At 37.5% G+C, this 16,448-nt stretch overlaps 2 protein-coding genes across 5 annotated transcripts in view; both read left to right on the forward strand.

The window, feature by feature from the left end:
* The window catches only part of LOC137017506 (ADP-ribose pyrophosphatase, mitochondrial-like), a 24,419-nt gene extending 15,319 nt beyond the window's left edge, over window positions 1-9,100 (forward strand). Inside the window, exons 12-24 of one of the 4 annotated variants that reach the window (XM_067381842.1) lie at window positions 1,853-1,949; window positions 2,072-2,154; window positions 2,950-3,080; window positions 3,184-3,355; window positions 3,446-3,622; window positions 3,763-3,996; window positions 4,070-4,134; window positions 4,236-4,416; window positions 4,505-4,662; window positions 6,043-6,905; window positions 7,177-7,335; window positions 8,118-8,234; window positions 9,005-9,100. In XM_067381842.1, coding sequence (XP_067237943.1) covers window positions 1,853-1,949; window positions 2,072-2,154; window positions 2,950-3,080; window positions 3,184-3,355; window positions 3,446-3,622; window positions 3,763-3,996; window positions 4,070-4,134; window positions 4,236-4,416; window positions 4,505-4,662; window positions 6,043-6,905; window positions 7,177-7,335; window positions 8,118-8,196 — 2,399 coding nt within the window. In that variant the 3' untranslated portion in view covers window positions 8,197-8,234; window positions 9,005-9,100. Of the gene's footprint in view, window positions 1-1,852; window positions 1,950-2,071; window positions 2,155-2,949; window positions 3,081-3,183; window positions 3,356-3,445; window positions 3,623-3,762; window positions 3,997-4,069; window positions 4,135-4,235; window positions 4,417-4,504; window positions 4,663-5,560; window positions 5,683-6,042; window positions 6,906-7,176; window positions 7,336-8,117; window positions 8,235-9,004 lie in introns of those variants that run through there. The other 3 variants (XM_067381841.1, XM_067381844.1, XM_067381845.1) reach the window with 3 other exon arrangements.
* adap2 (ArfGAP with dual PH domains 2) lies at window positions 9,097-16,292 on the forward strand. Its single transcript, XM_067381852.1, has 11 exons — window positions 9,097-9,348; window positions 10,321-10,451; window positions 10,920-11,011; window positions 12,314-12,396; window positions 12,686-12,795; window positions 13,093-13,242; window positions 13,369-13,452; window positions 14,521-14,583; window positions 14,975-15,052; window positions 15,254-15,482; window positions 15,562-16,292. The coding sequence occupies exons 1-11, from the start codon at window positions 9,261-9,263 to the stop codon at window positions 15,588-15,590; spliced, it is 1,137 nt and encodes a 378-aa protein (XP_067237953.1). The 5' UTR covers window positions 9,097-9,260; the 3' UTR covers window positions 15,591-16,292.
* Window positions 16,293-16,448: the final 156 nt, after the last annotated feature.

A 16,448-nucleotide genomic window follows, 5' to 3' on the forward strand; every position in this document is an offset into this window, starting at 1 on the left:
TCAATTTATTAGCATTAGTTGTAATTTTACAAATTTAAGTAATTGTTAATTTATACATAGACATTTTTACAGTTTGTTGTATAAATTAACATAAAATGAAAATGAATTAACAACGAGCACTAGTTTAAATGTTTGGGATCAGCAAATTTTCTATTTTTATTCACTTTAAAATGTAATTTATTCCTGTGATAGCAAAGCTGACGTTTTCACATCTTGCTCGAAAACTCATGAAACTTCACACACGTGTCAGAAGTGGTGAAAATTTACATCTGATATGGGTTTCAGAATTAGGTGTGGCAAAATGGCTTGTAAGTGCCACCTACAAAATTTCAATTAAGCGGCATTCGTGCTACATTTATTGACAGGTATGAAATTCGTTAGACACATGTAACAGCCCAATGCTTACAAAAAAGTCCTGGTTGCAAAATCTGAAAACCCAACAGGAAGTCAGATATTTTGAATTTTCTTTGTTTTTGCCATAACCAGACGTCGTACTTAAATGAACTCCTACTAGAGCTTTAATCAGATCAACATCATATTGGTCAGGCTAATCTAAAGGCCTTTGCGACGTTACATTGTGAAGATCTAGAGTTTTCACAGAAGGGCGTGTCCGTGGCGGCCTGGCAAATTTTAAAGGGATAGTTCACCCAAAAATTAAAATTCTGTCATCATTTACTAACCCCCAGGTTGTTCCAAACCTGTATGAATTTTTTTGTTCTTTGTTGTTTCTTTGAACACAAAGGAATATATTTTGAAGAATGTGGGGAAACTGAACAATTCTGGGGCACCATTGACTTTTTCCTACTATGGAAGGCAATGGTGTCCCAAAGCAGCCTGGTTACAAACTTCCTTCAAAATATCTTTCTTTGTGTACAGCAGAGCAAAGAAATTTATACAGGTTTGGAAAAACTTGAGGGCGAGTGAATGATTTTTGGGTGAAGTATCCCTTTAATGTTTCGCCATGAAACAGGAGGTGTTGTAACTTGGGCTATACAATATCCGATCTGCCCCAGACTTCACATGTTTTATTAGGGTCCTGACCTGAAGACATCTACATGGTAAGATTCAGTTACAGTCATAGCGCCACCTGGGGGCAACAGGAAATGACATGTTTTACACTGTGATTAATTCCTCAAAGATTTAATCCGATCAACATAATATTTGGTCAGTCTAATCTTAAGGCCTTAGTGATGTTACATTGCAAAGATCTTGAGTTTTCGCTGAAGGGTGTGTCCGTGGTGGCCTGACAAAATCTGATATTTCGCCATGGAGGAAGCTGTTGTAACTCGGGCATACAGTGTCCGATGTGCCCCAAACTTCACATGTTTTATTAGAGCCCTGGCCTAAAGACATCTACATGCCGATATTTGGTTAGCCATAGCGGCACCTGCTGGCAACAGGTAATGGCATGTTTTGCTCTGTAATTCACTCCCAGAAACACATTTAAGTATGCCATGAAGTACCAAACATACTAGAAACACGTTAAATTATGCAACTCTTGGCTAAGTGCTAATGTATGCGATTAATGCCACGAAACAGGAAGTTGTTGAAACACAGGCATACAATGTCCTATCTGCTCCAACCTTCACATGTTTGATAACAGTGCTGGCCTGTAAACATCTACATGGTAATATTCAGTTACAGTCAAAGCACCACCTGTTGGCAGCAGAAAGTGTGGCACTTTGAAATTACTTTCTCCTGTATTTTCTTGCTTATATGCATGTTGCCCACTGTTCACTGTTTTCCTAAGGCCAACGGGTGGCGGCGAGCCCTTGCCTTTTCATCTCTGCTTGCAGCTTTAATTAGCTATGTTTTTTTTAAACTTGTTTGTGGTTCATGTTTTCATTTCTAGATGGAGTGAAAGAGGATGTGCTTTGGACAGAGAAATATCAGCCACAGCACTCCAGTGAAATAATCGGGAATATGGAGTCTGTCCGGAGACTACACAGGTTGTTATCATGCCAAGTTTAATCAAAGATGATAAAAGGCCCCATTCACTAATCAATGTGTTAATAATGAATATTTCTTTTTAATACATTTCTTCCCATTTCATTTTGGTTGTTACTGGTAGCTGGCTGAAAGAGTGGAAATTGAGAGCTGACCGGGAAGAGAAGAGGAAACAGCTGGAAAAAAAGCAAGAGGAGGACAGTAATGGTATGAAAAGACTAGGGCTGCCCCTAATAGTCGACTAATCGTTAACCTAGATAAATGTGCGCTATTATTAGGCCCATATCCACGTGTTCGTCTGGAAGCTGAAGTATTTGTGTGCTTACTGCAAGACACTGAGGCACTGACACGATCACTTGATTTGTTTTTTTTGTTTTTTTTTCTGATAACAGCGGGAACAACTTAAAATACTCATTTCGTTTTTTGGTCATAAGGTTAAGAGTAATACATCATTCGAAACTGTCTATTTTTTTGTAAACTCACAATAACAAGAAAACATTGTGCCTTTTGTAAAATTAAGAAAACAAACAGGATGTGCTTTCTGGCGTCTCTGTGAACCAGAAAAAAGAACCGAAACTCAGAGTATACTTGCCTCACAGACATCAGAAATATTGAATAGGTGCATTTGAGTGGAGATGGCAAGGAAGCATCGTCAACTTTATCTTTGCAGCTGACGCTGACCTTGCTATTTTTTTCTCAACACATTCATAATCATTACTTTATGTGTGCGCTTGAGCGCAGAATAGGCTATATTATGCCTAATAAATATATATTAAATAAATCATGGTTTAGCTTTCTCCTCAGTATATGTTTAAGTAATGAAATGAATATAAATGTGCAATTAGTCGCTTAAATGAATGACTAATAGTCGACTTGAAAAATCTTTAGTTGGAGACAGCCCATAAAAAGACACTAAATGGCAGTACTTGCTGTTTTGCTTGTCATATTCAGCTATACCAATATTCATATTCGTGTCATTGTCTCAACTTTATTTCTATGCAGACTCCTGGCTCATAGGTGAAGGCCTGGATGAGACAGAAGATCATCTGTGTAACACCCTTCTTATCACTGGACCCACTGGAGTGGGCAAGACTGCTGCAGTCTATGCCTGTGCGCAAGAACTGGGATTCAAGGTCTGGTTCTTTTTCTGTTTTACTTTATTATTTATTTATTATTATTTAGTGTCATTCAAATAAAGAAATGTTTCTACCCACCCTGTTGGTTTTTTCCTTCAAGGTATTTGAGGTTAACTCCTCCTCTCAAAGGAGTGGTCGTCAGATCTTATCCCAGCTGAAGGAAGCCACTCAGTCCCACCAAGTAGACATCCAGGGTGTCAACTCTCACAAACCATCCTACTTCAGCAATTATAGCAGCAACAGTACCACTATCAAACCCGGGACCTCTCCCAGTATGAATTTTCTCTTCCTTGATGATTGTACTACAATATATAGTGTGCATGACTTATCGAAGGAGTTCTCCGTGTCTATTCTAATCACAGGAAAGGTGAACTCCCCCAGAAGGGTTGTGTCATCGCCCAGGAAGCCTCCTCAGTCTCCTCGAAGTGCTCCATCCAGGAAGGGTGGCTTGGCTCCGACATCTCTGGCCAATTTCTTCAAAGCAGGTGGAAGACCCACTGGCAAAGAAGCTAAGAGTCAAGACAAGAAAACGCAACCTGGTAATAATTCAAAATCCAGTAATCCAAGTGTTACCAAACACTCAATATTTAATTGATATTGACATGTATTGTGTGCTATATTTATTTGGAAATTGTTTTTAAGCTTCATATTTGAGACCTTTCTAATGTTTTCTTATAAGCATGTCCAAAAAAGTCTGCCAAAGCAAAAGAGACTGACAGCAAAAGCAAAGAGTGCTCCAGTGGAACACCAACGGGCATCAAGGTCTCAGCTGAAGACCAGGGCAAGAGAACTGCCACATCCCTCATCTTATTTGAGGAGGTGGACATCATTTTTGATGATGACACTGGATTCCTGGCTGCAATAAAAACCTTCATGACCACAACCAAGAGACCAGTTATTTTAACAACCAGTGGTGAGTTAAGTTGCCAGTGGACAGAAATGTACTGTATAGGATTTGTGAATCATCATAGAACCTTTTTGTCTAGATCCGACCTTTGGTGCTACATTTGATGGGTACTTTGAGGAAATCCATTTCAAATCTCCTCCAGTGGTAAGTGCACTTAATTTATTTTCTCCTTTTCTAATTATTTTCTCCTATATTCTCTTATATTGTGTTTGGTTTGTGATAGTCAAAACTTTGTTTTTTTCCAGGCGGATGTGTCCAGTTACCTCCAGCTGCTGTGTTTGGTAGAAAATGTGAGAACAGACACTAAGGATGTGTCCTGTCTGCTAGACTGGAACAGCTGTGATATTCGACAAAGTCTCCTGCATCTGCAATTCTGGGCATGCAGTGGTGGTGGACAGCAGGTGCAGAGGCCTTTGCCTTCATCAGGTAATTATGAAAAGATACACTTAGAACTCTTGGATATAAATCATAGTATGTTTATATAGTTATCACAAACATCTTTTTCACACTATAGAGCTCAAAGGGGACTTCAAGGGTGACATTCACCATCAGTCTATCAAAGCTCAGGGTGTAAATGAGGATAAACTACCTCCTTGTCACACTGCATGCACAGAGACTTTGCTGGGGATCCGCAATATGGAAACAAAAAATATTGCAGATTTGCTGCTAACGGTGAGTATTGAATTTGTGAAATTTTCAAATTAAGAATACATTGATATTAAAATTGTCATACCTATATCACACAATGGAACAATGGAAGTGGAGCAAACTGTAATTTTTTTTATTAATTTTTTTTATTCTATTTATAACAAGATGCTTTTCAGTTTTGTAGCTGATTACAATTAAATACCTTTTTGTTTTGTTTTTTATCATCCCTGCAAAATAATCTATAAAAGAGAGCATTCTGTTTACTGCTAGTGTTTAATGGACCACAGGAGGCTGTACTGTACCAACTAGGGGACTAAATGCCACTAGGTGGAACAAACTTTTAATTTGCACTACTGTCTGTTAATAAATAAAATAAAAATAATTTGATTTGTTCCTGTGTCCGGTAGCACTTTAGTTTAGGGTCCAATTCTCACTATTAACTAGTTGCTTATTAACATGCATATTACTAGGATATTGGCTGTTAAGGCATTAATATGTGCTTTTATAAGTAATAATTATTCTTCCATATACTACATCCCTGAATATACCTCAACTTAACAACTACCTTACTATTAATAAGCAGTAATTAGGAGTATATTGAGGAAAAAGTCAGGGAGAATTGGACCCTAAACTAAAGTGTGACCATTTTTCCTATCGTACCGAACCGTGACCCCCAAAACCAAACTGTGATTTCTGTGTACCGTTACACCCCTACTATACAGTATATATCTTAAATTCTAATCACCACTTTCAAGGTCCAGAAAGGTACTAAAGGCATCATTAATACAGTCACGTGACTTAATTTTATGAAGCAACGAGTTTTATGAAGCAAAATTTTCTGTGCAAAAACAAAACAAAAATAACAACTTTATTCAACAACATCTTCTCTTCTGTGTTATTGTCATACGTTGTTTATGTCCAGCACTTCCAGGTTCTACATCAGAACGCCGACTCATTATTGGTTGGCTCCTGTGTCAGCATCGCAGGCATGCGTCATGCTGCTTACATGATCAGCTTTGGCCAATACTGAGCCGACATCTGGATGTAAGGATAATGACGGAAGAGAAGAGATTGTTGAAAAAAGTCGTTATTTTTGTTTTGTTTTTGCGCACAAAATGTATTCTCGTTGCTTCTTAACATTAACTACTGCAGTCATGTCGACTGTTTTACTGATGTCTTTAGTACCTTTCTGGAATTATCATTTTTGGGTGAACTAACCCTTAAAATACCCAATATCAATACTGATTATTAAAAAAAAAAAAAGATAAGTGTATTGGCCAATAATAGATATAGTGACAATATATTTTGGATAATTGGTATTCATTTATTTATTTATACACCAAAAATATGTTTAAATGTTAATTTCCAGAATTTGTTTCTGATCAAACTGATCTTCTTTTACAGCATGAGTCTTCAATACCAGAGAGCATTAAGTGCTGGGATCTTCTCTCAAAGGTCCACAGAATGGGAGTGGATCTTCTCTACTCCAATATGGAGAGTCTCCTTCCTCTGCCAACTCGCGCTTTACCGCAGTCCACCCTCAAATCACAGTCAGCACCAAACCCACAGTCTCAACCTGAGAAAGAAGTACCTCAGACCGTGAGGATAGAAGTTTTGGAAGAGCAATCTAATGACAGTAGTCCCCTTAAGGTCTCCTCCAGAATGAGGGGACGCAAGAAGTTGGGTATGAGCAATAAAGATGTTTTCCAGTCTGATTCAGAGTCGGAGGACGACTTCCTCTCACTGCCAAAAACCAGCAGAGATCCTGCTCAAAGCAGTAATGCGGAAGCAGCCAATCTATCGGTGAATGTGCCTGAAGCTGTGCCAATAAAACTGAGGCACGTTGTGTTATCTGAAGCCGAAAGAAAGAAGAGTAAGCCAGTGACACAGTGCCTAAGCAGTTTAGCAGAGTATATGGACCACATGTCCTTCCTGGACTCTTCATTGCACTACCAGCCTTTACAGGCAGAGGGTTCCTGCAGACTGCAGGACTTTGGCTGGACCGGTGCAAAGGTCAAGAGTGGGATGACTGATGACATTCGGTTAGAGTGTGTCAGCCGGGTAAAGGGTGTTAGTGTTGATGAAATCCCTGCTGCATTGGGGCATTTGAGTTTTAAGAAGTGCAAGGCTGTTGTCTCTGAGGCCTGGGACAGAGCACAGCAACTGGAGGAGGAGATCAGAAGAGAGGCAGAGGAGGAGCTCACCCTTCCTGTGTCTCCACACAGAGATGGCTTTAGTCTTGCTCAAGTCACACCTTGTGAACCAAGGTGAGAATTCAGCCTCTGTAGTTTTTTTTTTTTCCGATCAGAGGCGTTTACGAATCTGCTCAACAGTGCTCAAAGCATCAAATTTTTTAAATTTCAGTACCGAAAGGTATCGCAGTCAGTACTTTTGACAACACTATTAGAAAACCAAAAAAATCTAAATCATTGTGAATATAACACAAATATTCAATCTAATATTCAAACCTCCCTTTGCCCTGTGAGGCAGTTTATGCACAACATACTGTAAGATTGTGTTCATTTTGTTTTGTAACAGAGTGAAGGAGAGGAGAAGCGAGGTGATTAAGTCGGTGTTCTCCACCATGTCAGCTGGTACGCTGGGAAACCGGGCGGCAGTGGCTCTGGACTACCTCCCCTCTCTACGCACTATCTGTAGGTCAGAGAGACTGAAGGAGCAGGGAAAGATCAAACGCAGGTGAGAGTTATTACATACATTTATTGACTATCTGCAGCATACTCATGTCATTAGTGGTTACAAAATGACTTCTTTTTTCATTAATTTTTATTTTTTTAATTAGCATATTACTGATTTTTTTTATATATATCAAATATAAAGCACTAAAAAGTCATGGAAATTGATCATTAAAGAGGTATGGGAACCCTGTGGCAAGTAAGAGAGAAATCTTTTGATTTAAAATAGTCTGGTGTACACTCTTGACCACCCGTAAAGACTGAAATGTCTCTAATGCATGACACACCCTTTTGTTATGCTCCCAATGTGAGATCATTTCCAGTTATTCAGATACCACACTGAGTTGAACAGTGACAAGGGAAATACCCTTTATACAGTGAGCACATTTCAAAGTCACAATGTCAAAAACTGTCTAAAATGAAATGTCTTCTAAAGGTTAAACAGTATATTTGATGGTCTAACACGATAACCACAGTGCTCATAAACACTTTGTGTACTGTGCGTTCAGTATCCGATGCATTTGTTTTTTGTGTTTTTTGTTGAGCTGTCAAAGAAGTGTTAACTTGGTCATAGTGCAGAGGTGACCTAAAAAAAACCTAAATGCAGTAGAGGGACAGGATGTGGCTTTTGCAAAGCTTAAATATGACAAGGGGGTCACAATTTAACATAGTGTTTAGTTTCTCCTTTAGTACTCTTATTCATGTCAATATGAGTCTTTTAAAAAAAATTTCAACATTCGTTTTGTGGAATGATCTCGTTCACTATTTTTTTTCTTTTCTTTACAGGTTCTTGCACTATTTGGATGGTATACACTTCACTCTTCCTAAAAGCACAGTGGAGTTCCTTGCTTCCGAGTTTCCTTAAATTACACGCATCTTTAGGCAGCCGCTTAAGGGCTGCTGGTAAATATGCATTTGTACAGTAATATATACTCAGAAGGAGTGTGGTTTTATGTTGTCGTGGACCTCACATATTTGTACTATTTTAAATTTGCTGTTGCCCTTTATGAAGATCATTTATGTTTTGTACTTTGCATCTTCCAAAATCTTTTATCAAGTAATAAATGTGGATTTGCTATTTGCCAGCAAACATGTTTTTTTCAAAAAAAAATGTATGTAAATTGCAAGATTTAAACATGATGGTGCTATCGGAATTTGTGTACAGGTTGTGTATGATTTTTTTTTTTTTTTCCCTACCATATTTCATATTTCATCGTTGGACGATAAACCTTTCATTGTTTTTCGTGAAACTTGAGACATAAAGCACACTTTTCACTTTCACATCTCCTAAATGGGATGGTTTCCACTTGAATCCAGGAAGATGACTGTATACCTGTTAAACCAGTAAATGCATTTTTGTTTTGTATGCAGTTTCAGTGTATGACTGGAGTAAATTTACTAGCTTGCATGAATATTGCAGCTGTTGATCTGGCCTAATTATAATCAGTTATAACAGTCTTTATAATCATTCTCATATGTTTTTTTTGGTACAAATGTAATATTTTAATGTGATATTTTAAGCACAAAACTCCCTGTCCACAGTGAGCCACTGTTTACAGCTTAGTTTTATTATTGTCTGATTATCCTCTCATATTTATTATTACGGACTAATGTAAGTTGATGTGGTTTATAAATAGAGCACATAGCACCTCAGAGTTGGTTGTTTTCTCCAGGAAGTGAATATGGGGTTTATAGTAATTGAATGCTTGCGGAAGACCTCGCTTGTGAGTCCAGTGGCTGTGACCGCAGTGTTTTGCGCGGCGAAGCGCACACGAGTTTCGAAACTGACGCGACCGGAGCGCAGCAAGTTTAGGTGGCTGAATGAGGGTGAAATAACATCGCAAAGCAGCATCCTCCGGGATAAACTACGCTTAAAAAACATAAGAGAGGTATAACTATTACCTATATGTTTTTAAAAGCATTTCGCCTATGGCAAATCGGGAAAAGAACAAGAAGACACTTCTAGAGTTGGTGAAGCTGCCAGAGAATAGCTGCTGTGCTGACTGTGGAGCTGCAGGTAAGTACAGTAACCAACAGCTATTGTCAACACCGCTCAAACTGCATTCACTCACACAGCCAGCAGTTATTTGTGTACTTTTATTGGGAATGCGAGTAATTGTTAGAAAGTTCTTTGACACACTGTTCGTGGGCTAGTTTAAAGTTATAGATCTGTAGGTATTCCTATAGTGAAGCCATGAGTGAACAGCTCATTGTCATTGTTCGATCAGTAACTATGGCTTCTATCAAACAAACAAACAAACAAACACTGTTGTATTTAGATGACATTTCTTTTGAATTTTAAGGGAGTGGTTCCCACACACACACACACAAACATGAATTTACATGCCTTTTTGTGACTTTTCCATAATATTTAGTCATGATTTAAAAAAAAAGAAAAACAAACACTGTAAAAAGCAATACGCTCTATCTACTCAATAAAATTGTAGCAACAAATTACAAGCAATATTATTAATTTAATTCAAAATATAAGAATTGAGTTAGAATTAATCAAATTAATTCCTTAAAAGTCAACCATTTAAAATGTGTAAAATCAGCAAACACCATTAAAAAAACACAAACTGACATAAAAAGCAAAGTCAAACTGCCCAACTAAATGAAATACTAATCACCATAAGGTTGACCAAACAACCTCTGTTAATTCTTGTGTTTCTGCTTATCATTAGGTGTCTTCAAAGTTGTCTATTCAAATTTTTTGTTTAGATTTGAATAAAATTTTACTAAATGGTAGACATTTCAGGATTAATTCGAGCTCAATTCTATTTGTTGAATTTAATTTGTAATATTGCTTGTAATCTGTTGCCAAAATTTTATGTAGATATAGCGTATTACTTTTTACTGTATAGAAATTACCTTCAAATGGAAATCACAACTTTAAAATTGCTTGACATTTCATGTTTTCCATGAACATGGGAATGCTATTTATTGATTGTTTGACTCACTAACTTGCTCACTTTGCTATCATTTGAAGATCCAGACTGGGCTTCTTATACACTGGGAATATTTGTGTGTCTTAATTGTTCTGGAACTCATCGCAATCTTCCTGCAATAAGTCGTATCAAGTCAATACGCTTAGACTTCTGGGATGATGAGCTTGTGCAGGTAAAAATGAGATTGTCAACTAAAAGTTTGAATGATACGATATTGAGTATTACACTAAAAAATGCTGGGTTAAAAACAACCCAAGCTGGGTTAGATATGGACAAACCCAGCAGGTTGGGTTAAAGGGCACCTGTTATGCTCTCTCTGGTCTGGTCAAGTTTCAGCTTAAAATACCCCACAAATTTGCCCCTATTTGGGGGTGAGCAAAAACATGCCTTTTACTACATTACTATATTGCTGGCTAAAATATATATATCCAAAATTGTTTGAAAAAAAAAAAATGGCTGGGTGAAAACAACCCAATCCCTGTGTTTGTCCATATTTAACCCAGCATTTTTTAGAGTATACATGTTACTTTTTCCATAGTCACTGTTTTACGTTTCAGAATCTAGTGGTTACATTAAGCCATGAATAAATGTGAACCCTAACACCATTGTGTTTCCTTTCTATGCATCTTCGGATGAGAAGTTCATGAAGTCCAATGGAAACCGTCCTGCTAAAAACTTCTATGAGAAATGTGTCCCTGTCTTTTATTACCAGCCCCAACCAAAGGATTGCGAGTGAGTAGTCCAGGCTCTTCTACTGACTGAAAAGTCAAACTAAACGCATACATTCATTTACAACAGAAACACTACGTTTTGAATCATAATGGAACAGACCTCTAATTTGGGAAGTTAAAAAAAAGAGGGCTGAATAAGCGAACATCTTACTGGCAAGAAGTAATGCTGTGTACTATTGTTAATCACAGTAAGAGGAACTACTGATTCCACGAAAAGGCTATTGAAGTCCATTCCTTTCATTCTGTCAGTTGTGTTCTCGATTCTTAATATGCCTCATGTATTAGTTGAATATATGCTCATATTCAACTAAAATAATATAATCTACTTTGTTATTATAAAATAGTATTGTAAGTGTACTATAGACTGTAATATATACAGTACTGTGCAAAAGTCTTAGGCACGTCAGTATTTTCACCCCCCAAAAAGGTTTTAAGCCAGTTATTTATATTTTTTGCTGTAGTGTGTCAGCAGGAAATATCCGTTCACATTGCCAAACATTCATTTTGCCATTAATTGTAATAATCCAGTGATATTTTTGAATACGCAAGGAGTCTGACAACAGCCGGTGCTCCACACAGTGATCTGATCTCACCATCATCAAATCCGTCTGTGATTACATGAAGACACAGATGAAACTGAGACAAACCAAATCCAGAAGAACTGTGGCCGTGTCTCCAAGAGATTTTAAGAAACCTGCCTGCAAAGCTACCTGAAAAATGATGCCCAAGTGTACCTGGACAAGAGCTGTTTTAAATGCAAAGGGTGGTTACACAAAATATTGTTTTGATTTAGTTAATATAAGTTAACTGGTAAATAAAATCTATTTATAACAGTATTTTTTAAAAACATCCACACTTTACAGCATTTTTACACAAGTGCCTAAAACTCTTCACAGTACTGTGTCTTTGCAGGCAGGTTTCTTCAAGCATCTTAGAGACACGGCCACAGTTCTCCTGGATTTATTTTGTCTCTGTTTCTCCATGTAATCACAGACGGATTTGATGATGGTGAGATCAGATCACTGTGTGGAGCACCGGCTGTTGTCAGACTCCTTGCGTATTCAAAAATCTCACTGGATTATTACAATTAATGGCAAAATGAATGTTTGGCAATGTGAACGGATATTTCCTGCTGACACACTACAGCAAAAGATATAAATAACTGGCTTAAGACGGGCCTTTTTTGGGGGGTGAAAATACTGACGTGCCTAAGACTTTTGCACAGTACTGTATATATGGCATTTATACGTCAATTAACTCCAGCATGTAGCTCAACAATATGCATTATATGTACACTGTATAGGGTCCTTAGAGAACAATGGATTCGAGCCAAATACGAAAGAATGGAGTTTACAGAGAAAAATGCAGTAAGGCCTTACACAGCAGGTAATCTTTTTCAGTTCCCAGATGTTATCATTTAAACTTTGTACTTTAAATCATTATAATGTAAGTAAATATAGTGTAAAAAAAAAAAGTGTATTATTGAAGAAAATCAGCTCAGATTGACTTTGCAGCAACCCACACTTGAATCCTAAAAATGACAGGATTCAGGATTTGTACATCATTCTGACATTACACAATGCATTCAGCTTGCATCTTAGTTTGTTTACTGTTTATTTAAGATTAACAATAAATAACATTAATCTTTGAACAAATTTGTTTTGCCTGGCTCTAGGTGTCTATGAGGGCATGCTGTGGAAAAAAGGAAAGGATAATGGACAGTTTCTCGAGAGGAAGTTTATTCTTTCAGTGTGCGATTTTACCCTCAAATACTACAAGGAGGATGTGAGAAAAGACTTTTTTTTATTGAGCAATGAAGTTTGCACGCCATTTAGAAATGATTTTTTTATTTTTTATTGAAGGCATTTGTTGTAAAACACAGCACAGATTGAGAATAACTTTATGACTCTAAAAGACAATCAAAGCTAGTATAGTAAGCATTAATCATCCAATATCTTTTTAACACAATTCTAGCTGCATTTTAAAATATTTGCCTTTGATTGAAAATGAAAAGAATCAAATAAAGCATCATGTGCCCAAATGCGTTGTAGCTATTTATGAAATAATATCTGTGTTGGTCAGGAATCTAAGGGGCCAAAGGCTATTATCTCTGTGAAGGACCTGAATGCAACCTTCCAGCCTGAGAAGATAGGACATGTTCACGGCCTTCAGATCACCTACTGTGTGGATGATCTCACCCGAAACCTTTTTGTTTACCATAAAAATGGGCAGGTAAACCTATTTTTCATGGCTTTTTTTCCTGTTTTATTTCCAAGAATTTTGCAACTGTAGTGCACCTCAGATTTGAGCTTCAAATGCAGCTTAAAGAGTATGTTCTCTGTAATTTTTCCATTTTAGGAGATTGTCAATTGGTTTAATGCCATTAGAGCTATTCGCCTCGTCTACCTGAAAACAGCCTTTCCTACAGCTAGTGATAGAGAAGTAAGTACATTTTGTATGCTTGTTTTTGACTCCTCCGTGATTTAATTTGCTTTACATAGCTTTTGAATTTCTCAAAAACGTGTAGATCCTTCTCATGTTGTAGCTGCGCTAACATTGCCACATAAAAAGGAAGTTCTGTAAGTTTCCCCTTTTCCAAGAGATTTTACTTCCTAAAACAGTTGCATCAACCGTTGCAGACCTGCCTTCTCTCCATTTCACAACATGAAAAATCATCAAATGAACACCCTACACCACAACAATGTTACCAGGACACGGAAATGTGGTTTTGTTTTTTTGTGAGCTGCTACATCCCTAGGAACAAGGAACACATTTATTTTAGTTGCAGACTGCTCTATGTGTAATATATTTCAATAGTTCTCTAGTCTAGTTGAGGAACATATTGTTCTGTGAATGGTGCATCATAATTAAAAATCACTGTAGATGTAAACTTCATTTGATTCAATGATATTTTTGTGCTACATGTTCAACTTTTTCGTGGCTTATTGGTGAATACACTATAAATTACTATAAACATGATTGAAATTTAATCTAAATATAACCAGTGCCATGAATGACCATGTGATGAAAGCAGTAGCCGATACCATCTGCATTGGAACCCAGCAGAGTAAACATCAGCCTCCAACATGGCACAACATCGCCTTTGTCAGGGAGGGAGAAAGAGCTCAGGTGAAGCTCAACTGGGCTGCTAGCCTCATCTCGAGACTGGCAGTTGAAGTCTCCGAAACCTTTGCGGTCAATATGTGCCCTTTATACGCACTTTTGCAGAGTCCGCACTGAAGCAAGCTCCACAGCAGACTCCTTCCCGACAGCCAAAGCAGTGTTACGTAGGAAGAGTGTTTAGGGTGCCATTTGGGACAGGGCCTAAGAAGGGTGAGCTATGGTGTAGCGCACCACCAGGGACTGATTACCCCTGGCTGGGTCGGCCGAGTTAGGGTGTCTGATGATCTGAAACACCCCATGACCCTGGGTTTAACCAGCTCTTTTCCATCTGTGTTTATTTATTATTATCTTGATTGTAAAAAACTTTTACCATTTTTTTGTCTTCAGTTAATACCATGGATAACCAGAAACTACCTGAAAGAGGGTTACATGGAGAAAACTGGCCCTCTGGTAAGGTTTTTTTTCATAATAAGAAATCTAGACTTTCCTGTATAGCAAGGTATTTGCAGTTGTCTTAAATTGCACAAACATTTAAGGATAACTCATGCTATTCTTGTAAAACACTCTTAAAACACCTCTTTACACACTCACAAAAACCAAAACACCACTACATGTCAAGCTACCGTGTACATATTTTAACATTTGTATAGTTTTGTGTAACTAATGTCTCTGAATTGTGTTTTATTGTCCTGCTGTCTGATGGAAAATATGGTAGCTTGTAGGAGAAAATATTCCTACCACTTACGTTGAGCATGTGACCTATATATTTTGAACTTTTAACCTTAAAAGTGATTTGACTTTAAAACAAACATCTCTGACTGTGTTTGTTTATGTTGAACAGCAGCGAGAGCCGTTCAAGAAAAGGTGGTTTATCTTGGATTCCCTGGACAGGAAACTGCTCTATTTTAAAACACAGCTGGTATGTATTGCATTGCTTTTTTCCTTTCCTACAGAGTCAGTGTGTTGAAAAAAAAAAAAAAACAGTGGCTGTTTTTCAGTTCAGCAAAAATCTAAACTTCAAAACACATGATAACAGTCGAATAAATTTAAAAAAGGATGTAGTAGTACTACATGCACTTTTGGTTTTAATATTGTGAATGTTCTTTTTATTATCCTAAAGGATGCCATTGAGCTTGGGGTTGTTTTTATCGGCTCAGAGAATCATGGGTATTCAGTTAGAGAGTGTGTCCCTAAAGGGACAAGAGGCAACAAATGGAAGTGTGGGGTAATTGTGGAGACGCCGGATCGGCAGTTCGTCTTCATGTGCGAGCAGGAGCGCGATCAAAGAGAATGGGTGGAGGCATTGAAAACAGTCATCTCGAAACCTATGATGCCACAAGATTACACCAGTAAGATTATACCACTCTCTATTAGATCTGCTAATTCAATATAACTGAGCTGGTAAAAATAACACTTCTTCTTTTTCAGCCGAAGCCAATATCCGTAGACGGAGGTGAACGCGATGGGATAATAAGCTCGGAGAACAACACTCTGGACACGTGGACTAAATGTCACTAAATCTTAAAATGAAAAAACAGATATTCTGGGTGAATCAAAGGTTAACATTTGAGTCCCAGAAATTATTTACACAAAGGGAACCTTGGAAGAATGTCACTTTTGGGCATAGTTTCTAGCAATTAAAAAAAAAAAAATCCCACTTTTGGGATGTGAGAGGATTGAAGTAGGTCAGATGAAGATGGACCAGCTGTTTGAGTTCTCTGAGGAGCAGAAAGGATATGAAGATGGATAAGATCTTGACTCGACACAAAGAGACATTCTGAGCCTTGACCAGGAAGTGAATCTCATCTTAGGCCTTTGAGAGAGAACTGAATTACATTTACATTACATTTACATTTATGCATTTGGCAGACGCTTTTATCCAAAGCGACTTACATTGCATTATACTATACATTTGTATCCGAGTATGTGCAATCCCTGGGATCGAACCCATGACCTTGGCATTGCTAGTGCCATGCTCTAACCACTGAGCTACAGGAAAGCACTAGACTTACATGTGACAGGAAAGAATTAGACTTGCATGTGACAGTGAGCTGAGACACAAAACAGAAGCGAAATATAAGGAATGTGTGTGATGAAAATGATGAATGTAGAACACCTAGTTTTCATTAAACTAACATTTGCACAGTTTTTGTTTTCTGATTTATAGTCAACAAAGCTGAATTATTTTGACATTGTTTGAAATGTATTTATTTATATCAATTATATCATATTTAAAATATTATGTATAATGTGTCTATTATTTATTGTGAAGTTGTAGCAGTTTCACAGAGGCCATCATTCTAGACTAGCTAATG

Source organism: Chanodichthys erythropterus, chromosome 3, assembly GCF_024489055.1.
Source record: "Chanodichthys erythropterus isolate Z2021 chromosome 3, ASM2448905v1, whole genome shotgun sequence".
Lineage (NCBI taxonomy): Eukaryota > Metazoa > Chordata > Actinopteri > Cypriniformes > Xenocyprididae > Chanodichthys > Chanodichthys erythropterus.

Coding starts and splice junctions, on each gene's coding strand:
- adap2 (XM_067381852.1), top strand. CDS start 9,261: ATGGCAAATCGGGAAAAGAACAAGAAGACACTTCTAGAGTTGGTGAAG. Junction 9,349..10,320: donor TGCTGACTGTGGAGCTGCAG/GTAAGTACAGTA, acceptor TATCATTTGAAG/ATCCAGACTGGGCTTCTTAT. Junction 13,243..13,368: donor TTTACCATAAAAATGGGCAG/GTAAACCTATTT, acceptor TTTCCATTTTAG/GAGATTGTCAATTGGTTTAA.